The 24,844-nt window shown below is 43.2% G+C and overlaps 1 protein-coding gene and 2 non-coding genes across 3 annotated transcripts in view; all 3 read right to left on the reverse strand.

Moving 5' to 3' along the window:
* Positions 1-2,723: 2,723 nt before the first annotated feature.
* NOP58 (NOP58 ribonucleoprotein) overlaps positions 2,724-24,844 on the reverse strand; it is a 39,614-nt gene continuing 17,493 nt past the window's right edge. The window contains exons 9-15 of the mRNA XM_050969604.1: positions 24,611-24,737; positions 23,469-23,632; positions 17,711-17,845; positions 16,629-16,690; positions 12,162-12,295; positions 4,746-4,867; positions 2,724-3,069 (exon numbers count right to left, since the gene is read on the reverse strand). Of these exons, the coding sequence (XP_050825561.1) occupies positions 3,016-3,069; positions 4,746-4,867; positions 12,162-12,295; positions 16,629-16,690; positions 17,711-17,845; positions 23,469-23,632; positions 24,611-24,737 (798 nt within the window). The 3' untranslated portion in view covers positions 2,724-3,015. The remainder of the gene's footprint in view (positions 3,070-4,745; positions 4,868-12,161; positions 12,296-16,628; positions 16,691-17,710; positions 17,846-23,468; positions 23,633-24,610; positions 24,738-24,844) is intronic.
* LOC127030565 (small nucleolar RNA SNORD11) lies at positions 9,770-9,853 on the reverse strand. The gene has a single exon (XR_007768426.1). It is a non-coding gene; the product is annotated as a small nucleolar RNA SNORD11 (small nucleolar RNA).
* Positions 24,341-24,426, reverse strand: LOC127030564 (small nucleolar RNA SNORD11). Its single transcript, XR_007768425.1, has one exon. It is a non-coding gene; the product is annotated as a small nucleolar RNA SNORD11 (small nucleolar RNA).

Consider the following 24,844-nt stretch of genomic DNA (forward strand, 5'->3'; position numbering starts at 1 on the left):
AAGAAGGAGAAGAGGTTATCGAGATAAAGGCTGCCCAAAGCAGGGCTCTGAATACATGATCAAGACCCTGAATACAATCTGCTCTTTCACGAGGAATTAGCATAGTGATTGGCACACACCAATGAAGCCTTCACAATGATATAGAGGATTCTTTTACATTACAAGCACTTTAGGATATAAGGTCAGTTTGCCTAAACTGGACTAGAAATAGCTTCCAAAGTTATCAGCAGCCTCACTAAAGACCCCTCTCCCTTTTTCTGGGCCTGACCCACCGATCAGTGTGAAACTTGTTCATAAAATCTCTTTAAAAAAAAGTTGATAAGTTGAAAAGACAAGATGCAGTAGCTCACATTTCAGGTAACTAAAGCCCTTTGAAAGTAGTGAAACTTCTACAATGGCCATAGCATTCCCTCCTTCCACAGAGCAGCATGTATGGCAGTTGTGATTGTATGGGTCCCACTGTCCTTGCTGAACTACCATCAATTTCATCCTGGTCTAAAATGAAGTTTCTGCACCCGTTACATGCGACTTTTATATTTAATCCATTTTATTAGTTTCTTTTTTATTTTACACACAGCCCAATTTAAAAGTATACTTTCCTATAAGCAGCACAGCTCAAATTCCTTTCTAAAGCCATTATAGCAGTGAATACTACTTTCAAAAGGGGAACTCAGTATAACCAAGCTGGTGTTAAATGCCTATAGCAGCAAACAGATTCAGTTTGTTAACTCTGGAGTATAGTGATTACCATTTCAGTGTCAACACTGTTCACTGTCACTGGCCATTTCTGCAGAACTATGGTTAATTCAAATATTGCAGTCGGATATCTAGTTGCTCTCAAGCAGTTCAAACTAGAAGTCTGATTTTAAAGCCTTGCTCAAAAGAGGGATAGTGGGAAAGAAGAGATGCAATGCATCACCTATTCAGGATCCAAAACTTGAATGGTCTCCCTTCCGTGTTCTTTAGTCCAAAAGGCCCATCACCTTCACCAAACACTGAAAGCCTTCAGCACCACCTCATTTTCTACAGTGCAGTTTTGTTTTGCAATATAAGAACCTGCAGCACTTAAAAGAACATGGAAATGTGAATAATCTTTAAAAATCTTGATCCGCCTAAACTTGTGTTTAGCTAATAAAATGTTCATGCAAATGTTCTGAGTCGGATAAATTATATAGGACAGTATCTGAGTATTGAATACATAATTTATTTAAGACTTTTGGGCAAGTGATTACATTAATGCTAAAGAGGATAATGAAATCCCTCATCTGTAATTATTTGTATTTGAGAATACATTTATAATAAAAAAGCTCAGGGCATTACATCAAAGATTTCTGTCTTTCATGGATAACTGCACATGCTTTTTCTTTCCACTGCAAGATTCAGATTTAATGTGTGTCTTATTACTTAGCCAGTAAAATTAGAATGCACTCAAAAATTCTGGAGATTACCATTGGCCTCCGGAGAAGTCCACTGCAGAGAGCTCCAAGTAGGGGAAAGATCACCTCATTTGGGCGACAAGAACCAGCAACTTGGATAAGCAAAGGGTTCAGAGCAGTAGGATGTGCCAAAGATAGGTGCCCGATATACTGATTCACAGCATCCTCTGAGAAGCCTCCCTCTGCTAATTAAAACTGCCCTCCTTTGGAGCCCCAAGGAAAGCAGTGGCTAAGCATTCACACGGGCAGAGAAGGAGGCGGCATTTTGCATCCTCTACACATCAAGAGAGATGAATTAAGCAAACAGATTAACATTTTCATTAGAGAGTCAACAAAACATGTCTGTTTACACTGTCACAAAGCAAACATGGGTAAGCCGTTAAATGTGAAGAATTGGTCAATAAATTATCTACCACAGAAAATCATCAACTGCATAAAGCAGGTATCAAACATCTTCCAGACAGAGACAGAAACCCCTGTTTTCTTAAGGAGGAATATAAGATGCCTTATAAAAAAAAGATAAGAAAAGGGAATGCATGGGATAATATGCAAGTAACCTATACTAAATATTGGGCAAAGGTCAATTATATAGTTCAAGTTGAATTTGCTTTTCCACTGTAAACCCTATAGTCAGGATCGAATAAGTCTTTTGAAGGCTCAGCAATGCAGTATACTGTTTGCTACCCAGAAGCAATAAAAACATTTAACAATAGTTGAAATAAGTCATTTCTATTTCAAAAACAAAACAGAAGTTTTCCCTTTCAGTTTAGTCACTAAGCAGCTGATGAAGTCAATCCTTTGGATTTTTGAGTGGCAAGTAAAATGGAATTGTTGAATGATAACCACAAAAAAAGTTCACTCACATTACTGCAAACATAAGTCTCTGTCTTGTCAGTCTTTTGCAAAACCCTGTAATCTTTGCTTCCAAATTCTCTCAAGGTCTCTCATGAAAACTGCACTGTACACTACTGATAATGTAGCTCATCTGTTCTATTCTTCTGACTTCTGTAAAAAGCAACAGTCTTGTGAATACATGGCTATTCACATTAATTTTAGGGTATGTCTTCTAATGAAAAATACTGGCATTTTACTGCAGCTTCTGAATTGCCTTTGTAGAGAACAATCACAACAAAAACCTTTAAGGTTTAAAAAAAGGTAAGAAAGCCAGATCCTCCCCTTCATGGTTACACATTTTACAAAATTAAATTGACTTAGAAATGTTAGTGAAATTGGTTACTGTGTGCCAGCAAATGAGAAAGCAGCAAAACAATCTTGGCTCCAGACAGATACAAAAAGAAGATTTTTATTCAGTATCACAAAAGACCATATATGAACAAAGACCTGTTGTGACCTTCTCAATTAATGAAACTGCAATAAGGCAGCGGTCCACCTAAGGAGCCAAAAACTAATTAAATATTTTGTTCTGAGAAAGAGACAGCAGAGACTTATCGAATTCATCTTCCACCTGCCCTCTCCCATTATTGGGGGAAGTTATGGTGTTTGAGCAAGTATTTAAAGAGAAAGTATTCTAGGGAATATATTCTGAACTGAAGCATCCAAATGAATCGTTTCTCCTGCACTAATCCTCTTGCTCTACTTTGATTTTCTTCTTTTTCTTCTTCTTCTCTGTACTCTGCAAAACAAAGGAAACATTTCTATGAATATATGATAACGGAACAGGTAATGCAGAACACTAACAGGAGCAGTTAGATAACTTAGGACTTGGATAGTGCTGCTCACGTTCACAAAGTGGTTTACAAATGTTAAACTGCTGTTAGGGGTTCACAAACTCATTCATTTCCTTCCCTAGTCTCAGAGAAAAGAATGCTCACTGGACTGCAGGAACCCATAATTACCTCCAGTGCAAAGCAGGGCAAACTGAAGCCTGCAAATAGGGAGCTCAGCCACAGAACAGACTAATTTCTAAGGACTTCACAAAGCAAGACATCAGCAATAGGGGTCGGCAACTGAGATTCTTCTACAGATTTCAGCATTTAGTGGAACCAAAGCTCATTTTTAAAAAAAAAAAGTGAATGTCCACACGATTTTCTAAACCGTGCGAATTCCACCACTAGCACAGAACAGGGTAACTATTACATGCTATCTGAGGAGTAACATTTATCAAAGGTTCTCAAACTTTTTGGTCCACAACCCAGAACACAGTTGAAAAATCATTCCTTAACTAGCCACAGCCTCCCAACATACTGTGGCCATAACATTGCGGGTTTAGGGTCACAGAAAGAAAAACTGGAAGCTTCTGGGTGGTGGGGTCTTAAAGGAGTGCTATAGAGTGCAACAGTGGGTGGGTGGGGATGTGGCCTGAAGGAGCTGCTGTTAGTAATGCTTTTTCCTCCTCTCCCTGGCAACCAACATCAAGGATTGGAGAGTTCCATTTTGAGGGGCTGCAGGGCCAGCTTGACAGCCTCCTTGAAATGCTACTCCTCCTCTCCTGGAGCTGAGCACTGCGCAGGCAGGGAAGTGGCCTGAGAATTACGTGGGAAGTGGGCGGGGCAAAGAGTGAGGTGCTCCCTCCCTCCTTAAGCATCCACGATGTTCTAGTGACCCCAGCTTTTAGTACTCAGTCAGAGGGGTGCAACCCATCTGGCATTCCCTCCATTTCTGGGTTGCAACTCCACAGGTTTACAGTACGGTTTCGCTGGCACAGGTCTCAAAACAAATCCTTGTCCAACTTTACAGTAGAAACTGTAGTGAGTCACCACTGCTAGTAGCTCACAATTGTAACTAGCATGGTTTAAGACCCCTGGCAGCCCAAACCAGAAAACATTTAAAGAATGTGGTATTCATTCAGTGCTTAGTTGTTTGGCAGCCACTCTGTATTGCCATTGAAGAGATCTTTTGGCTCACTGCAGCAGCCTAGCCAGTGCAGCGAAACAGGGTCGCACAGACATTTTTCTGAGCTATTAAGGGATGTTGCTGAGTGAATACCACCAAGCGGATTGAAGGACACCCTGTCCGGTCTTTAGAAGAGTAGTGGCTATTAAGCTGAACTGGAAGGGTAGAAGTATAAAGTTAGAGATCGCATTTCAAAATAAGAGGGTAAGAGAATAGGAAATAGTGTACTTGGAGACAGTCATGAATTTCCCATTACCCTAATTTGTAACCTGATCCCTTTCATACCCTTCAATATTGAATATTACAAAACACAAGGGCTGAAGAGAATATAAAACAATAGTCCCCATACACTGAGCTATACAGACATGGGTATTTTTCTCCCCCTCACTGTTTCAGAAAGAAAATATCCTTGCAGATTTCAATGCGACTGATCATTTAGAATGATTCCCATCTCACCTCCACTGCTGTGCTAGTGGATGGCTCTTCAGCCAAAGCTGCTTCTTCCTCAGTTCTCTGTTTCTTTTCCTTTTTCTTTTTCTTCTTTTTGACCAGTTCCCCTTCCTCTACATCTGCCTCTTCTGTGTCACAGAAAAGCAAAACATCAGGCTGTCAGTTGTCAAAAGCATTTAAGGCAGAAAGCGGTAGCTGCACTGTGTGTTACATGAGAGAATGATGACGCTGTGCATGTCACAGTGCATTCAGGAGTCCTTCATGCAGTTTTACCTCTCTACACCACCTCTCTTCTCCCACTCCTCAATATTTCCCTTTTTCACATGCCTACTGCCCGCTGGCATCAGGGCTCACAATTCTGCTTAAGACTCAAAATTTCATCATTCAAACAGATCTGAGCACACAACTACCTACGATTAATTTTCAGTTCTGTCTTCCAACAGAATGTATGGGCAAGTACAGTATTATCTACTACTAATTTATAACAGACACACACACACACACACACACACACCATTTAGCTTTAGGAACCTTCAGAGAGAAATCAAGCATAAAGCACTACTCATCTGATATCTTATGCAGCAGAGTCACAATACCACTAAAGCCCCACCTCATTAAATTTCTTTGCTTAACTGAGTCAGTCTTGGATACCACACTCTTTAGCACACAATGCCTTGCAATACATCAACTCATGATGTAGCAACATTACTTCAGTTTCTACTTAACTGGGATGCTGATGCCAGCAGTGTTTGTGGCATGTAGTCATGACTCAAAAGAGGAAACAATTAGTATACCACTTCCAAAAATCTGAACATATTCAATATTGAAAGTGAGAAGGTGAATCAAACACCACAAAGTAAAGAAACATCTCAGATAAAATAAACTGAACAGACTGGACTTTCCCTTAAAATTACAAAAATGTAGCGTAGAGTTAACTCTTTCAGACCAGCAAAAGAGTAATATGATACAAAAGAACGTTTTAACATTTGCCTCAAGTGCAAACATAAGACACAAAATTGACTCCAGTGTATAAAATGCCTGGTCACATTGTGACAGATTTCTGCTACTAATTTGCCTGGGGCTTTAGGTGATTATGCTGAGGCCACAGGACTTTTAGGGGAGAAGACAAAGGAGCACACCAAGTGACTACGTTTAAAGCTTTATTAACCAAATAACAGCAGCGAGTGCTGGGTGCGCCCCACCTTACTTAGAGGAAGGAAGTGCCTGACCCCTAACCCACTTTTATACTTACACATGCACAACCCATGGCTGGCCAAGCCTGGGTGTAACGTGAGAAGAGGGGGAAGGGCAGATGAGAGTTTTGCCCTGTGCACAGGTTGTTTAGAGTTTGCTATAAATTTTTGACTCTAGTTTTTGGAAGGGTTTTAAGCGCTGGGTTTTTTGGGGACATTTTTGTTTAGGGACTCTTGTTTTCTGTGCGCTTTGTATTAGTTTGAACAAGCTTTTTGTGGCTATTTTAGATTTTTAAAAACATACCGGCTTTAGAGTTGCAAGGCTGTTATTTTTTGATTTTGCAACCTTGTTAGGGTGGCTTGGCTTAGATTTAAAAACAAAACAAAACAAAACTATAGGCTTTTGGCGGTTTGGCAGGCAGCAGAGAGCTTGTTTGCGTGCGTTGGGCGAGTTTTGTTTTTTATTTTTGAGGCTAGCTGGATTGTTGACTTAATCTGTTTTTTGTTGCCCCCCTTGGCCTTTTGCAACCTGCAAACTGCAACCAGCAAAATAGAGCAATACATGCAGTTTACCAATAAAAAATGCTCAAACCCTCATTAGAAGACAATTCCAGACAAAAGGCCTGGTGTGTACAATAATAAACTGATTCCACAACAGATATGTGGGCCAACATGCAACTAGTGTGTGCATATAATCTAACTTCCTACACAAATTGATAATACATAAAGAGAAGTAACAACATACAAATAATTGTACTCATACATTTCTCTTGCTATGCAATGTGACATACGTTATTTTGAGTCACATTTCCTGTACTGTAAGTTTTCACTCTGTTGGGATACTGAACAATGTGCTGTGTGGTTACCTTTGGAAAATAACCTGTTATTACTGTGTCATCTGCTTTGAAACACCAAGGGAACTGTCACAAATTTCAATGCAAAATAATGTATTTTGTATTCACAGGTCTTGTAATTTCTCACAGCAAGCAGCAGGATGCCTGAATAAAGACTTAAATTGCTAGTTTCCAACAGAGCTCATCATAAGATTTCACATGTTCAAACCTGGACAGAATGAGGATAACAGCTCCAGGGAGGCTGTTCTTTCCCTCCAGACCTGGCACGAGCAAGTCACTCAGCCCAGTAGGGTTTCTTTGCAATACAGCAGTTGACAAAAGCGGCAAGAGCCTTTGTCAGCAGACTCTGAACCAGCCTAAACAGCACCCAGAATAGCTTAGCTTGACTGATGTACCTACCAGTATCTATACAGTGTAGGTATCAGTACTCTGGGTTCCACCATGAGTGTTTTACCATACAAAAATCTTCAACGCATTTTTAGATACCAAGCACTTTGTATACACATCATACTCCACCCACTTCTTCCAGTGTACAGATGACAGGTCAAATAGCATATGATTAAAATGTGCCCTGATAGGTAGACCCCATCACTTGAGCCTGCCCTGCAGGGTTAACCACCATTAATTTATTTTAAAAAAGATGCTTCCCCTTCTTGCAGTATAGGAGTTTTAACATTGGGTTAAACATTGGGTTTTAACATTGGGTTAGTGACAAGCCATAGCTGCACACTATGACCTTTAAAGTAAGCTGAATGTTTTACTGGTGGTACTGGTGAGCACTATTAGTGGTCATGTTAGAAGACTAAAACCTCAAGTCATTCTGTCCAACATATACTCCCATTGATTCATACCAGGTTTCCCACTCCCACTGAAACAGTGGCGTTCCAGGGACAGTGTCGACTTATTTTCTAGACAGTTTTAAAAAAAAGTTAAGTGACTTCAGATACTCTGCCTGCCAATTTCTGAAAGGGTTCCAAACCCCTTGTGTTTAAAAAGCACATGCACGCCCCTGGTTGCTGTTTGAAAGAGCCACGCAAATAGGGAAACACTGAAAGCGACGTCCAAAGTGCTACCAAATGCTCAGAGGAAACAGAAAATAAATTCTCTTATTTTTGTTACAGTAACATCAGGCACATGATTTTTCAGTTGGTGTCCCTTTCAGGTTGTAATGCTAAGTTAAAAAGACATACCTCAGTAGAGCACTGCAGTTTAAAAAAAAAGGTTAAAGCCAAGGAATCTAACACACTTGGGGTTTAAGTATATAAAGCCTTAACTCTGGATTTCTCAATCATCCAATACACTCCATATGCCACTTAGAGCTACCTGCCAAACTTCTCAAGCTACCACTGCCACAACACATGATGGACATGTCAGCTCTTCTGTCATCTACCTGAAAACAGTGAGGTCATGATCTGTCCTGTTTCAGAGAATACCACACAGGTTGGCGGATGGACAGTCCACAGGATGGGGAGGGCGTAAGGTGGATAGCTGATTAAATGTGGGTGGCGAGTAGTAAGAGGTACATTGAGAGTAGAGTGGTACTGTGCTAAGTAAAGTTCTATTTTGCAACGGTATACAAAGGATAAACAGAAGTTTGGATATGAGCAGAATGGTGGCTGCGAAAGGTGTTTGTGAACTACATAGATACAATAGTAATGTGTGAACCTTGTGAAGTTGTGATTTTAAAGGGTATAAGAGGATGATGAGAAAGGATATGTCTGCACATGGATGGTAAGAGATAAATAAGCTCTTCATATCTGCCTGACTCAGTGTGTACAGCCCCTAGCACAATAGCGTTTCAGTCATGATTGGGACATATGGACACCAATAAGCATAGTACAGCTGGCTTAAAAAGAATTAGAGTTGGGAGAAAGGTCTGGATGGGCAGGGTGGTGAAGGGGAAATTTTGTCAACATTAGCGCAAAGCATATGTGTTACTGGCCATGAAGTAAGATGTACAGCTGTGTGCTTTGGAGGAGGATGAAAGACATCACGAAGGTGGTTTATGGTACCTCAACTTGGCATTCATATAACTCAAATTCTCACTTCTAAATTCACTTAGAAGTTTGCAGCTCTTCAGTGTTTTCTGGGTATTTTGGATTTTTGGAGTAAATTTTAATGATTTTTCCTGAACTGTTTATACCCTTAATTCTAATTTAAGAAAGTTTGTTTGCAGATGATAGCAGCTAGTTAGATTTTTAAGATGTGTCTCACCAACACACCTCTTATTGGAAAGACAGGACCATGGCTCAGCTCTGGACTTGCCAACAAAACCAGGACATCTGACGAAGTTTAACTTTACCAATCCACTGAACCACGCTGAAGTTTGCCCACTATATATGATATTGGTGGATCCGATTTTCCAAGCTCTCACCAAAACTAAGTTTTATATATCCCCAAAATGTTAAGAGGCACCAGTACTCAGTAAGGCCAAATGAATAAGCGATATGATTTGTAGGCAAAGGTATTTGTGGTATAATCCATTAGTAGGCATGCTCATGAGTTAAAAAAAAAAAAAAAAAAGTTAAATTAATCTTTAAGAACCATACCTGACTAATATGGAATTGGCTGTAGATTTTCTCCTTCTAGGACAGGGGGTTGGGACCCCTCAGGGGTCACAAAGTTATTACATGGGGTGGGGGGGGGTCGGAAGCTGTCAGCCTCCACCCCAAACCCTACTTTGCCTCCAGCATTTATAATGGTGTTATGTATACAAAACAAAGTTTTTAATTTATATGGGGAGGGGTTGCACTCAGAGGCTTGCTATGTGAATGGGGTCACCAATACAAAAGTTTTGAGAACCACTATTCTAGGAGAATACTTGAGAAGTGTCAGCAAGACACCATGTTTTCTGGGGCAGTTATGGGGTAGGGACATAAGTATGGAGTGTTTCACATCTAGGTTTACAATGGAAAGGCAGTCTATGGAAACATTTCTGTGCCTATAATAAAGGGTTAATTTAGTGCTGACAACACATTCAGAAGGGTCTCAGAAGAGGTAGTGACTAAAAATGTCCACATACTCCACAAGGAATTAGGCAAAGAACATTAAAATCATCACAGACCACTCCCATGTGTCCTTGTTTCATTACTGTATTAAATATCACAGCAAAAGTCATGATGTGGACCTTTTCCCCCAACACTATAGAAAGACAGCTCTGTACCACGGGAGAGGATAGTCCCAATCCTCAGCTAAGTTACAGAGCCCGTGAGCCACTCCACCAGTGCAAGATGCCATAAAGCCAGCATAGTCAGCCCCCAGGAAGATCACCTTGGCAATAGGGGACCTGAGGATGATGCAGAGCCAGCGCAACTGCGCTGAAATCACCCTCACTGTTCAATGTTGGTGCATGGAGAATGGTGGCTATGAGGGGGATCTGGCATCCCTGTAGTGGCCCTGCCTGCTCTTACAGCATTTGCCAGTCATTGTTTACTCCTAGGGGAATGCTGCGCCACTGCTCAATGCAGAATTTTGGCGAAATTAATGTGTGCACAGAATTTCCCTTTCCCTGCACTACAGAAATGGGCTGCAGACATGTTGGCTGCCACTAGGGATCACTGGACCAGTAGAGCCCAGCTTGGAAATAGAAGGCAAGACCAGTGCGAGATGGAGGGAACTGGAGGGTCCCCAGCAGCTGCAGTTCCCAGCATGCCCTGAAGGAAAGAGGCAGCAGCATGCAAGAAACTCCATACAAGTCTGGGACCCAGCATCAGGCGGTTTCTCCTTCGGGATCCCTGGAGGGCTGCAGGCCCCCCTTGCTGGCCTCTGTGGGGTAGAGGGTGTGAGGTCTGGGCTAGGGAGAGGGGAGCATGGCTGGGCTCTGGTGGGGAGGGGATATGAATGTCCTCTGGGGGTAGAGGGTGTGAGCAGAGGCTGGCCTCTAGTGGGTAGAGGGTGAGTGTCTGGGGTTGGGTGGGGTGCGGCTGTGACTGGGGAGAAGATGTACGAGTTTCAGGGCGGCAGGGGGAGGGAGAGCTGCAGCTGGTCTCTGGAAGGGGTGGTGGGGAGTGCCTGGGCCAGGGAGGACCTCACAGCTGGGCTCTGGGGGGGAGGGGAGAGAGTGTTTGGCCCCCCTGGCTGGGCTGTAGGGAAGAGGGAGCAGAGAAGCAGGAACTGGGTTGTCATAGGAGTTTCTTTAACTCTCTACTCCAGGGGGAATTTTTCTATGTCTGTGTTGTTATAGACATACTTACTGACAGGAATTTTGAAATAAATTACCAAAATAATTGAAACTGGTGTGGTTTAGTGTTATTTTGACACACAAAATTTGCAGAATTTTAAAATACTGTGCGCAGAATTTGTAATTTTTTGGCACAGAATTCCCCCAGGAGTAAATTACTGTGATTTAGATCATAGCAGCTGACATAACCTGGAGCAGCTCACAGCCAACTCTGGCTCAGGGAAACTCAAATGCAGCATCTCTGCGCTCCACTACCAGAGCAAGCATACAGTTAGCTCTTTTGATGTTTTGGAGCTGAGGAAGAAGTAGCTTTTTAGCATACCTGCCTAGGCAGTTTGTAAAGCAATTCTCAATACAAAAACTAACGATTCCGAAGAAACAATCCAAGATCTTTCACAAGGTAACTCAGAGCTGGTAACTAGCTTATCAAGGTCTATCACTCTAGAATGGAGTGGTTATTTTTAAACACACATACAAATAAACTTCTATTATCCAAACCCTAATTATCTGAAATTCAGATTGTGAAATTCTAAATTGTCATTTATTATGAAATTCTGATTCTCCCCAATTTTGGATATGACCCAAACTATTTGGTTAATAGGGGTTTACCCATACTCATTGTAAATGGGATAAACAAGTTAGCACAACGCCAAAATTTTTAGAAGTGTGAACCACTTCTTTTCAAGATACCAAACAAGGTTAGTTAAAGATGAATCTACTCAGCAAAAGCAGCAGAGTGTCCTGTGGCACCTTATAGACTAACAGAAGTTTTGGAGCATGAGCTTTCGTGGGTGCATCCGACGAAGTGGGTATTCACCCATGAAAGCTCATTCTCCAAAACTTCTGTTAGTCTATAAGGTGCCACAGGACTCTTTGCTGCTTTTACAGATCCAGACTAACACAGCTACCCCTCTGATACTCTACTCAGAAAGTAAATTCTGTAATAGACATCTGAGGCTGGTATTTTTTTTTTTTAAACCTCTTCTATATTATGCTTAGAGCATCACCGGCCTTTTAGAAATGTATATAAAACAAATGCAGTCCAGTTTCAGCCCACAACAAGATTTAAAAAAACCACCATGTCAAACTCATGGAAAACAGTTGTGTATTCTGAAAGGCGACCAGATGCCACTCTAATTCCCTTTACACAACGCTCGCAGGAAATGATGCGTTAGACACAAATACAGTAACCAACCTTTAATTTCTACTTTGATCTTCTTTGCTTTCACTGTAACCTGTGTCTCCTCTTCTTCCACCTCTTCAATTTTACGTTTTTTTGGAACAGCAGGGAGTGTAGAGTCACCAGAGGGGTCATATACCTTCACTTCACTGGAATGAAGAAAACTCAGTAAGTTAAGTTGCAAACTTGCAAGGGAAGAAACAGCACTGTAAATAAGATACACTGGTGAAATGCTCACTTTCAATTCTCTACCATCACCACCTCACTGTTATGATTTTCAGTGGAGACAGCACAGCTAACGGCAAGTGAAGGATCATTGGTGGCCTGGTTTCCATTTACAGAGAAACAAACGAACACAGGAGCTGTATTCCACCTAGTACAATTGAGAAACAAGTAGTATCTCGTACTGGACCAACGTCTGTTGGTGAAAGAGACAAGTGTTTGAGCTACATAGTGCTCTTTTTCTGTGTCGCTCAAAAGTGGGTCTCTTTCACCAACAGACGTTGGTCCAGTAAAAAATATCCTGGCACCAATAAGGCTACAACTCCACTAAAAACAGAGTACAACTGTCATCTGCCCAGAAAAGCCAGTTCAGGTGGTGAATTTTACTTTTTATTACAAGGGTCATTGTAATCAATATTTCAATTCTATTATAGTCTGAGACCACATCATCCATTATATTGCCCGCTCCACAGTTGAGCCTGAAGAATTGTTTCGTTCAAGAGAGTGTGGCCAGGTGCACAAGCATAACATAAGAATGGCCATACTGGGTCAGACCAATAGTCAATCTAGCCCAGTATCCTGTCTTCCAAAAGTGGCCAATGCCAGATGCTGCAGAGTAAGTGAACAAAACGGGGCAATTATCAAGTGATCCATCCCCTGTTGTCCACTCCCAGATTCTAGCAATCAGACGCTTAGGGACATCCAGAGCATGGGGTTGCATCCTTGACAATCTTGGCTAACAATCAATTCTTTCTTGAACCCAGGTATAGTCTGGCCTTCACAAAATCCTCTGGAAACGAGTTCCACAAGTTGACTGTGTGTTGTGTGAATTAGTACCTCCCGTTGTTTGAAACCTGCTGTGTATTAACTGCATTGAGTGACCCCTGAGTCTTGATGTATGTGAAGGGGTAAATAATTCTTCTTATTCACTTTCTCCACACCATTCAGGATTTTATGCACCTCTCTGATACCCCCTCTTAGAAAAGTCATCTCTTTTCTAAGAGGAACAGTCCCAGTCTCTTTAATATCTCCTCATATAGAGGATGTTCCATACCAGTAATAATTTTTATTGCTCTTCTCTGTACCTTTTCCAATTCTAATACATCTTTTTTGAGATGGGATGATATGGCAGGGTGTACTTGCCCTTCACTGAAGTGGAAGGGGCAGCACTCTGGCAGAAGCAGCCATGCCCTCTCAACCCTGCTGGGCATGCTCCAACTGCTGCTGCAGTATAAACAGGGAGCAGCCTAGCTCAGTCTGGGCTGAACACCAAGGAGGAAGGATGCACCATGCCAGCTCCAGCTGAGGAGCAGCCAGGATCCAGGACCGCGGGAGCAGGAAATGCCAAGGCCCAGGCAACTGCCCAGGTACCTGAGGATGTCCCAGGGAGATTGCAGTCACTACCCAAGGAGCCCAGAGACGAGGACACCGTGACTTCAGCTGCAGGAATCACGGTAGGTAGCCCAGAGAGAGACTAGCCAGTGTCTCTGCAGCAGTTGGCATGTTTCAGGCAGATTCCCTGCCTGATTAATGGAAACCCATTTGCCATTACCAGGACCCTGGCTGGGACCTGGGTCTAGTAGGAAGGGCCTGCATGCCCCTACCCCAGTGGCCCTAATTGGGGGAGGCCAGCCCACCAAAGCCCTGCCTACTGACTCTGGCCATTAGGCCATGCTTCCCTACAGCCAAGGGGTATCTGACTGGCTCTAGCTATTAGGCAGCACTGCCCTGCAGACAAGGGGAGTCCACTGATGCCGGCCATTGGTCCATGCAGCCCAGAAGCTGAAGGCAGCCACATTGATTTAACTGCAGGGCTACCATGCCCCCGCCCCACCCCCAGGGTGACAGGGTATACTTGCCCTGCAAAAGACTGCCACAACTGCATGCTGTATTCAAGGTGTGGGGTACCATGGATTTATATAGCGACATTATATTTACTGTCTTCTTTCCTTCCTAATGGTTCTTTAACATCGTTAGCTTTTTCGACTGCTGCTACACATTGAGCAAATGTTTTCAGAGAATTATTCACAATGACTCCAAGATATCTTTCGGGAATGGTACCAGTTACTGTAGACCAATCTTTTTGTATGTATAGCCGGGATTATGTTTTCAAATGTGACTTATGTCTGTAGACCAGGCACTGAGACACGCTGCTGCAAGTTTTAAAATGCAGTATAGATATTCCCTGCATTTCAGAAAGTCTACTCAACAGCATGTACAAGCCAGGCACAAGAGGCAGTTAGACATCTAATTCTGATTTTCATCTTGGGAATTCTGCTCTCACGTGTCTTAGGGTATGTCTACATTGCATTTTAAAAGCAGAGAGTCTCTCAGCCTGGGTCTACAGACTTGGGCTCATGCTATAGTGCTAAAAACAGCTGCGCAAACGTTTCAGCTTTGACTGGAGCTCAGCCACTGAAATGTGAAGAGAGGGTGTGTTCGGAGCCCAAGCTGCATCATGTAAACTGCTGTTTTTAACATCATAGCACATGCCCAAGTCTGTAGATCCAGTTTCTGAGACTTGCTGCCACATGTTTTAAAAACACACAGTGTAGCCATACCTGAGACTCCTCCTTTGTTCAGTTCCAGCATCTTCTGAAATCTTCCCAACTCTAGCCACCCTCATCAGCATGCCCCCATCTCAGTACTCTGCTCATTTCTCTAATTCAGACTTCCTTCAATATCGCAACATCTGTTCCAGACCCTGCGGCAGCTAAAAGCTTGTCCCATCCAATGACAGCTACTTGCTGAGGCACGGTCTCTGGCATCAGTTAAGAACAGTATTTCTACTGAAGCAAAGGAGTTTTAAATATTGATCCTACTAACAATCAGAATATTTTATGGGTATGCATATACTACTTCAGTACTGATGACAGGAGGAGAGCACCACCATAGTAATCCTCCTTTTGGTCATCGCTAAAATACTATTGATGATCAAAGGGCTACAATGAACTATTACAGATAAGCAAAGTTCAATGTCTTGCAAAGCTTTTTTGGGGAAAAAAGGGGTGTTTGGACCATCTCTACAAAATACCATACAATTGATTCTAAGTGCAGTCTGATACATTTATAACTTTGAAAAAACCTGCCCCCCATTCTGCAGTAAATGTAAGCTTTCAAGTGGCTGTAAGCATCTCTCTTCCTATACAGACTGTGAAAAGGGTATTTCTGATCCAACAGGCGATAGCCATCTTGGTCAAAAATTAGATGAGCGACATTGTCAGTAACTCCAGGGTGGTCCATGTCAGATTGTAACAGAAGCTCCTCAAGACACTTTGATATCAGTTCATCATAAAGAGACCTGACATTTAACACTTGAAATAGCCAACACCAAAAATTATTTTTATGGTCAAACCTGTATTATTGTAGGGTAGAATCTCACTTACAATCTGTCTCCCACATTACCAGGATCAGAAAAGCTGCTACTTTCCTATCAGAAATGGCCATCTTGTTGAAAACTCAGAAATATTAATGTCTGGTTTATTTGTAGTAAAATGTACATCTCACTTTTTCTATTCTTAACTGCTAAACGGAACCATACATATTGGAAAGTATCTGTAGTCCGCTCTCCTTTTAAGCCTAGAGCTCCATTTGTTAGTGCTGAAATGTTCTGCACACATGTCCAATCAGGAAGTCAGGACTCCCCAAGTCAACACACTGAGGATATACACGTATCAGACCACCTTCCTACTCTCCACCCTAAAAGCCACTTGTGCTCCACCTGCTGCCATTTCAAAGCTTTTCCATACGTAAAACCCTGCCACAGGTCACGTCCTGGAACCAATCTACATCACTGAAAGTTTTTGACGATTTCTCCTGGGAGTTTTGCGACTGGCATTTTCTAGAATGAAACTGTCAAAGGAAGTTTCTAGTGTGGCTTTCAAACGTGTTATGGGGGGGAAAAGCTTCCCTAAACCCTGTATTTCTAAAATGTTAAATACTTCTGACTAGCGTGAAACAAAACAGCTAGTCATTGACCCTCAGAGTTTCACAACTGATGCTAATACCCAATGTTCTCTCAGAGGATGTCTCAGCAACCCATTCTCAGAAAGTCAGGGTAGTTACCCTAATCTACCTGCTTTACTCTGCCACAATTGTGTTAAATGAAAGAAAAGTAGGTGGTACTTAGTAACGGGCATGTTGCCAGTATTTAACTGCATGAAAAACGTTTCCTGGAACTGAAGTCAGAGATCAAAACCCAAGTCTCAGGGTGATAAAAATAAAGTTATACACTGCCAAGCTAAACAGAAAACTACCCACCTCCTGTGCTGATATTTGTCTGCCCTGGCCAAGGCCTTTCCTGTGCCACTTATTCTTCTTATCTAGGATAAAAATTTAGAAGTGAAAACAAATTACTCATAACGAAAACAATTTAGAACTAACTCCACAGCCCTTGAAAGGAATTAAAACTGCAAAGACAGGCATGCAACGCCTTGCAAAAAAGGACATGCTCTCAGCTGCCAGTGAAGTATAACTAAACAATATCTACTTTTTAGGGCAAACTCGTGAGAGGGGTCTTAATTTGCATTTAGAAATGTAGGTGTCATGTGCACTGTATTTCTAACCCATTCAAGGTTCATGAAGAGCAGATCCCTTTTTGTAATTTACAAGAAATGTCAATACTAAAGCTTGTGTAGTAGAATGTCTAAGCTTTAAAGGCTGCAGCCACTGGAGCTAAACAGGACCACGTAGTTGGAGCAGGGTGGATACTCCACCCAGAAGAGGGCAATGATATTATGTAGACAGATGCAATACTGGTGTGGGGCAGCAGGGTGCTTAGAACTTGGTGATGGGAGAAGAATGGAGCACTTTGCATCCTCTTTGGCTGACAAAGGCTCTCTGTTTACTGGCTCCAGAGGGAGCTCTTGTGGACTACACATATCGTTGACTAAAGTGGGTGGAAGAATCCTTGAAGCTCCAGGGAGCTTACTTCCCAGACACAGAAATGCCACAAAATATCAAGCAACCGCAGCATCCATGTCAGTGGAACATAAGTCTGCATCTCACTCACTCTGCTCCTGGATTAGAACTGAGGTTTCACACTGACATCTAAATGTAGATATGGAATGAGGGAAAGCTAATGAAAGTGGTGGCCTAGGAAGGCACGGATGGGCTCACCCTGAAGTCTCCCCCCCATCCCCACCGTGTCTGTCTGTCCCAGTCTAGGCCAGGGAAAAGTATGGCAAAGGAAAGTACCACAATCTTATGCAGGAAAGAGGAATTGGGAGAAGTGCATTCTAAGAACCACACCCCTCACATAAAAAAAAAAAAAAATGAAAATCTCCTCTTCTCCTGGATAGCTTTAATTTAATTATCTTTTCACCACTGCATCCCAGGCTCACCCCTTTCTCTTCCAAGTGTCTCAGCCTAGTCTCTACTTTTAATCTGTTCTCAGCTCCCATTTCAGCACTGGAGTCTTCTCCAAGGGCATCATAACGAATAGTCAATGCAGTTTTGGCTGCTAGCATTCGAGAGATCTGGAAAAAGAGGTGAGTGTTAAATGCTAAGATTGGACACAAGGTAGTCACTTCAGTGTTAAAATTTTTTTATATGGTAACTTTACTTCACCATTCACCCTTCACACACCAGGCCAACTTGACATATACACGGGAAGCAATTTGCCTTTAAAAACCAATTGAAGAACTTTTTCCTCAATGTGAACACATGTTCAAAGTCATTTTACAAAAAACACCTTTAAAATTCCTCATATCCTTTAAATATAAGCTCTTAGTTCCAATATGGAATAGAAGCCTATGATTTCACAGATTTCCTCCTCTGAAATAGACTCAGACTCATAGGTCAGAAGGGACCAATATGATCATCTAGTCTGACCTCCTGTACAAGGCAGGCCACAGAACCCTACCCATCCACTTTTATAACAACCCCTAACCCAGGACTGAGTTATTGAAATCCTCAAAATTGGTTTGAAGACCTCAAGCTGCAGAGAATCCACCAGCAAGCGACCCATGCCCCACGCTGCAGGGGAAGGCGAAAAACCTCCAGGGCCCCTGCCAATCCGCCCTGGAGGAAAATTCCTTCCCGACCCCAAATATGGCGATCAGCTAAACCCTGAGCATGTGGGCAAGACCCACCAGCCAGCACCCAAGAAGGAATTCTCTGCAGTAACTCAGTTCCCATCCCATCCAACATCTCCCTGCAGACCACTGAGCAGACTTATCTGGTGATAATCCAAGATCAATTGCCCAAATTAAACTATCCTATCATAACATCCCTTCCATATACTTATCAAGCTTAGTCTTAAAGCCAGATAAGTCTTTTGCCCCCACTACTTCCCTCGGAAGGCTGTTCCAGAACTTCACTCCCCTAATGGTTAGAAACCTTCGTCTAATTTCAAGTCTAAACTTCCTAATATCCAGTTTGTACCCATTCGTCCTCGTGCCTACATTAGTACTAAACTTAAATAATTCCTCTCCCTCCCTAACGTTAACCCCCCTGATATATTTATATAGAGCAAGCATATCCCCCCACAGCCTTCTTTTGGCCAGGCTAAACAAGCCAAGCTCTTTGAGTCTCCTTTCATAAGGCAGGTTTTCCATTCCTCGGATCATCCTAGTAGCCCGTCTCTGGACCTGTTCCAGTTTGAATTCATCCTTCTTGAACATGGGACACCAGAACTGCACACAATATTCCAGATGGGGTCTCACCAGCGCCTTATATAACGGTACTAACACCTCCTTATCCTTGCTGGAAATACCTCGCCTGATGCATCCTAAAATCGCATTTGCTTTTTCAACAGCTGTATCACATTGGCGGCTCATAGTCATCCTGCTATCAACCAATACCCCAAGGTCCTTCTCCTCCTCTGTTGCTTCCAACTGATGCGTCCCCAACGTATATCTAAAATTCTTATTATTAATCCCTAAGTGCATGACCTTGCACTTTTCACTATTGTATTTCATCCTATTACTATTACTCCAGTTTACAAGGTGGTCCAGATCTTCCTGAATAGTATCCCTGTCCTTCTCCGTGTTAGCAATACCCCCCAGCTTTGTGTCATCCGCAAACTTTATTAGCACATTCCCGCTCTTTGTGCCAAGGTCAGTAATAAAAAGGTTAAATAAGATCGGTCCCAAAACCGATCCTTGAGGGACTCTACTAGTGACCTCCTTCCCGCCTGACAGTTCACCCTTCAATACGACCCGCTGGAGTCTCCCCTTTAACCAGTCCCTTATCCACCTTACAACTTTCATATTCATCCCCATCTTTTCCAATTTAACTAACAGTTCCCCATGTGGAACCGTGTCAAACACCTTACTGAAATCGAGGTAAATTATATCTACTGCATTTCCTTTATCTAAGTAATCCGTCACCTTCTCAAAGAAGGAGATCAGATTGGTTTGGCACGATCTACCTTTAGTAAATCCATGTTGCAATTCGTCCCAATTACCATTGACCTCTATGTCCTTAACTACTTTCTCCCTTAAAATTTTTTCCAAGACCTTACATACTACAGACGTCAAGCTAACAGGCCTATAATTACCCGGATCACTTTTATTCCCTTTCTTAAAAATAGGAACCACGTTAGCAATCCTCCAGTTGTACGGCACAACCCCCGAGTTTATCGATTGCTTAAAAATTCTCGCTAACGGGCTCGCAATTTCATGCGCCAGTTCCTTTAATATCCTCGGATGGAGATTGTCCGGGCCCTCCAATTTTGTCCCATTAAGCTGTTCAAGTTTGGCCTCTACCTCAGTTGCGGTAATATCCACCTCCATATCCACATTCCCGTTTATCATCCTTCCATCATCGCTAAACTCCTCACTAGTCTTATTAAAAACTGAGGCAAAGTACTTGTTTAGATATTGGGCCATGCCTAGGTTATCCTTAACCTCCATTCCATCCTCAGTGTATAGCGGCCCCACTTCTTCTTTCTTTGTTTTCTTCTTATTTATGTGGCTGTAGAACCTTTTACTATTGGTTTTGATTCCCTTTGCAAGGTCCAGTTCAATGCGGCTTTTAGCCTTCCTCACTTTATCCCTACATATTCTGACCTCACCAAGGTAGCTTCCCTTGCTAATCCCGCCTTTCTTCCACTCCTGTAAGCTTTCTGCTTTTTCCTAATCCCCTCTCTGAGTTGCTTGCTCATCCAGCTTGGCCTACAACTCCTGCCCATGGTTTTTTCCCCCTTTCTTGGGATGCAGGCTTCCGACAATTTCCGCAGCTGCGACTTAAAGTAATTCCAGGCCTCCTCCGCATTTAAATCCACAAGTTCCTCCGTCCAATCCACTTCCCTAATTTCCTTAACTCTTTAAAATTAGCCCTCGAGAAGTCAAAAACCCTAATCCCAGATCTACATTTGTTTATCCTTCCATCTAGTTTGAACTGAATCAGCTCATGATCACTCGAACCAAGGTTGTCCCCTACCACCATTTCTTCTACGAGGTCCTCACTGCTCACCAAAACCAAATCTAAAATGGCATCCCCTCTCGTAGGTACTTCAACTACTTGATGAAGAAATCCATCCGCTATCACATCCAGAAAAATCTGACCCCTATTATTCTTGCAAGCACTCGTCCTCCAGTCTATATCCGGGAAGTTGAAGTCTCCCATAATCACACATTTCCCCTTTGTGTTTACTTCATTAAAGAGGTCTCTATCCATATCCAAATCAGATCCCGGTGGTCTATAGCACACCCCAAGCACTCTCTCAGGGGAAGCTCTAGTTGCTTTTTTACCCAGTGTGATTTTTGCCCAGACAGACTCTGTCTTATCCATTCCATCGCTTCTTATTTCATTACAGTTAATCTCATCACTGATGTACAAGGCTACTCCACCACCTTTGCCTTTCTTTCTGTCTTTTCTAAACAGCACATAGCCTTCAATACCTGTACTCCAGTCATGAGTACTATTCCACCAGGTTTCTGTTATCCCTATAATACCCGGTTTCACTTCCTGCACCAGTAGCTCCAGTTCCTCCATCTTGTTACCTAGGCTCCTCGCATTAGTCTACAGGCATTTTAATTTTTGGCGTTTGGCGTCAGTGACATTCTTTCCCCCGTCGTGCACAGACCTTCTACCACCAGCATCACCCGTTACTCTGGTTTCTACTCCACTATTCCTCCTTGGATCAATTCTTTGGTCCGCAAGGGTATCCCCGCTCACTTTGTTTACTTCCCTCTCCAGGTTATATTCCAGCGTGGAGATCTCCTGAACATCTCCCAACCATCTCCCCCAACTTCCTAGTTTAAAGCTCTCTTGATGAGGTCGGCGAGCCTCCATCCTAGAATTCTATTTCCCTCCTTACTTAGATGAAGTCCATCCTGAGCGAACAGTTGTCTATCCGTAAATGCTTCTCAATGACCGTACATCCCAAAGCCCTCCTTATAACACCAATGCCTGAGCCATCTGTTGATCGCCATAATCTTGTCACTCCTTCGTCGCCCTGCTCTAGGAACCGGCAAAATCCCACTGAAGATCACCTGAGCCTCGATTTCTTTGAGCATTTTCCCCAGTCTGGCATAGTCCTCCTTGATACAGTCCAGCGAGTAACTAGCTGGATCATTCGTTCCCACATGAAGGACAATCAACAGATTCTTTCCCGCTCCCGCTAGGATCCTATTCAGCCTCAGGTCCACATCCTGTATCTTAGCCCCTGGCAGACAGCACACCCTTCTGTTCTCCCGATCAGGTCTAGTTACAGGCCTGTCTATTCTTCTCAGTAAAGAGTCTCCGATCACGTAGACTTGCCTTTTCCTGGCGACAGTGTGATTCTCTGGTCTATCCCCCACACCAGCTGGTCGCAAGTCCTCTCGATTTGTATTCGCCCTTACAATCCTCCTAGGGCTCATACTTGGTGTCGCCTCCATTGACTCCTCCCCTCCTTCTGCAGGACTAGCTGCTCGTCTCTTTTTCCTTGCCCTCTCTCCTTCAGCAGCCTGCTGTGCTCCATCTTCATTTTCCAACTCAGCAAATCTGTTCCTGAGTTCTATTTCTCCATCGCTGGCCCGTCTTTTCCTCTTCCTGGTTCTCCTAGTCACATGCTTCCACCGTCCACTTTCCTCACCCAGCAGCCCCTCCTCAGAGTTCTTTGGTCCTGCTTCTATCCGCTCGTCTGAGCTTATCCCCTGTGCCTTATCATGTCTGTGTTCCATCATCTGCTCAAACCCCCTTCTAAACTCAGCCAGAGTTTCCACCTGCATCTCCAGTCCTCTTATCTTTTCTTCCAGCAGCTCTATCAGGCAGCACTTCATGCAGACAAAACTCCTTTCAGGTGCCCCCTCCAGGACCATGTACATGCCACAGCTACCGCATCCGGTCATCCTCAGTGTGTCTCTACCTGCTGCCTCTGCCTCAATCATACCCTTCCAACTCTGTGCCTGGCAATCCACGCCTCACACCGCACCACAGGCCACCAGCAAGCACTGGGCTGCTGGCAGACCCCTGCCCCTTCCCTTGTCTGACTTCCTGGTTTCTCTGCCTTGGTTTCCCCTGTAACTTCCCCCTGGAAACTCCCCTGTTAGCAGCTCTGTTTGCTGGCTCCTGTGCCACTGCAGCTGCCTGTGCCGCTGCCTGAGTGCCTGGCTCCTTATATAAGACCCCTAATCAGGTAAGCCCCGCCCCCAACTCAGGGCTCAGCCTCGCTCCCAGCACACGGTCCCTAGCAGCCTGCACACACACTCACTCACACACAAACTCCACAATACAATCCACAAACTACAAAAACCTGCTCCTCCAACAGAACTCCCACCTGAAACTCCCCTGATAGCAGCTCTGTTTGCTGGCTCCTGTGGAGGAAGCTTAATGTTATCTTCATGTATTTTACTAAAAAAGATATTTAAGCTGTCTTAAGAAAGTTTGATTCCCAGTGCTAATCAAATAATCCAGCAGGATTTTGTCACTCAAGTTATCACTTAGACTTTTGCACTGACAACCCTGTTCCTTTTTCTAATAGGAAAGAAAGTGACAGCTGACCGCAAGATCTGTGGTGCCGTGGTATGCTGCACACCATCACAAAAGAAAGTAGTATAGCAAGCAGTGGAAAAATCCCTATCAAAACTCTAAAGTTATCCATCTAATCTCCAGACATTCAACTGCATCAGAAAAAGCTAATTAGCAAGATAAATAATTTCAGTAACTCACCTTTCCTTTGTTTTTTGCAGCAGTTTGTCCCACAAGGGAAGCATGATAAATCAGGCCAAACTTGGGTGTGTCTCGTTTAGTTTTCAGGGCTCTAAAAAGTGCTTTTTCAGCCCCCAAAATCTGAACAGTGGAAGCTGGGTGTTTAGCCAGATTCAAAAGGGAACCTAGGGCAGAAAAAGTCACAGCCTTATCAGTTTAATCAGAATATCAACAGCCTACAGTATGCCTATGCGCAAATAAAATACCAGTGGCTGCCCTGGGTCAGCCAACCTGGGCAGCAGTACAGATGTTCAGGCTCGGGCTAGAACCTGGGCTCTGAAATCCCGTGGGTCCCAGCACCCAGGCTCCAGCCGAGCCCATACCTCTACACTGCAATTTTATAGCCCCGCAGCCTGACCCCCGCACAAGCTCGAGTCAGTGGACCTTGGCCAGCCACTGGTATTTTATTGCCGTGTGGACCCACCGTTACAAGTCTGAGACCAATACTAGGAAATGAGTGAAGGTAGGAGACAAGTTTCAAGCTTTGATGGTGGAGGATTTACAAGATTATTTACATTAGTTTTGAGGAGGGGAAGTGGTGTTGATCCTCTACTACTTAAGTAACAATGCTTAAGACCAATTCTGTATCTCCAGGTTTCATTTGGAAAGGAGGTGGGAAGACTGACTTGACACAAAACATCCCACTGGATTAATGGGTAGTGCTGACTGTACTCTGCAATAAGAATGCTGACAGCACAATCTGTAGCTAGCACTACACTCTGAGAAGGTGAGATAAACCTAACACTTTTCAAGTCAGTCTGACATCAACTAAAGCCCAACCTCCTAACAGATTAACTCAGATGTGACCAAACTGTTGGCAACAGGCTCAGAAAACGTCTCAGAAGAGGTAGTGACTTATGTTGCCCTCATATTCTGAAAAGAAGTCAGGCAAACTGAAAAATGAATCATCATTGACTACTTCTGTGCTCGTGCCAATATTCTGACATCACACTAGGTTCTTCTGGCTTTCATCAAAATGTTTTACACCAAGAAGTTAGCGCAATGCTTTCAACTGACCAGGTCCTTAGGGAAAGCTGTTGATGAACTTATCTCGTGAAGCCAGTTCACATCTAACTTGCTATATACTGATCAAGGTGACCTACCTGCATGAGCAATAAGCCTCGCTCCAACTAATTCCCCGACCATAACAGTGAGGTTAGGTGCAATGGCCATCATTCTGTTCTTGAGATAGTCATACAGCTGTGTTCGATACTGTGAGATCTCAATCACCTGGCACAGACACATCGGAAGATCAGCTTAAAGGAATCTAACAGCTTACAACCAACTGTAAAAGCGTTAATGTGTGTGTCAAACACCAAGGATTACCGTCAGGAGGC

The sequence above is a fragment of the Gopherus flavomarginatus genome, chromosome 10 (assembly GCF_025201925.1).
Source record: "Gopherus flavomarginatus isolate rGopFla2 chromosome 10, rGopFla2.mat.asm, whole genome shotgun sequence".
Lineage (NCBI taxonomy): Eukaryota > Metazoa > Chordata > Testudines > Testudinidae > Gopherus > Gopherus flavomarginatus.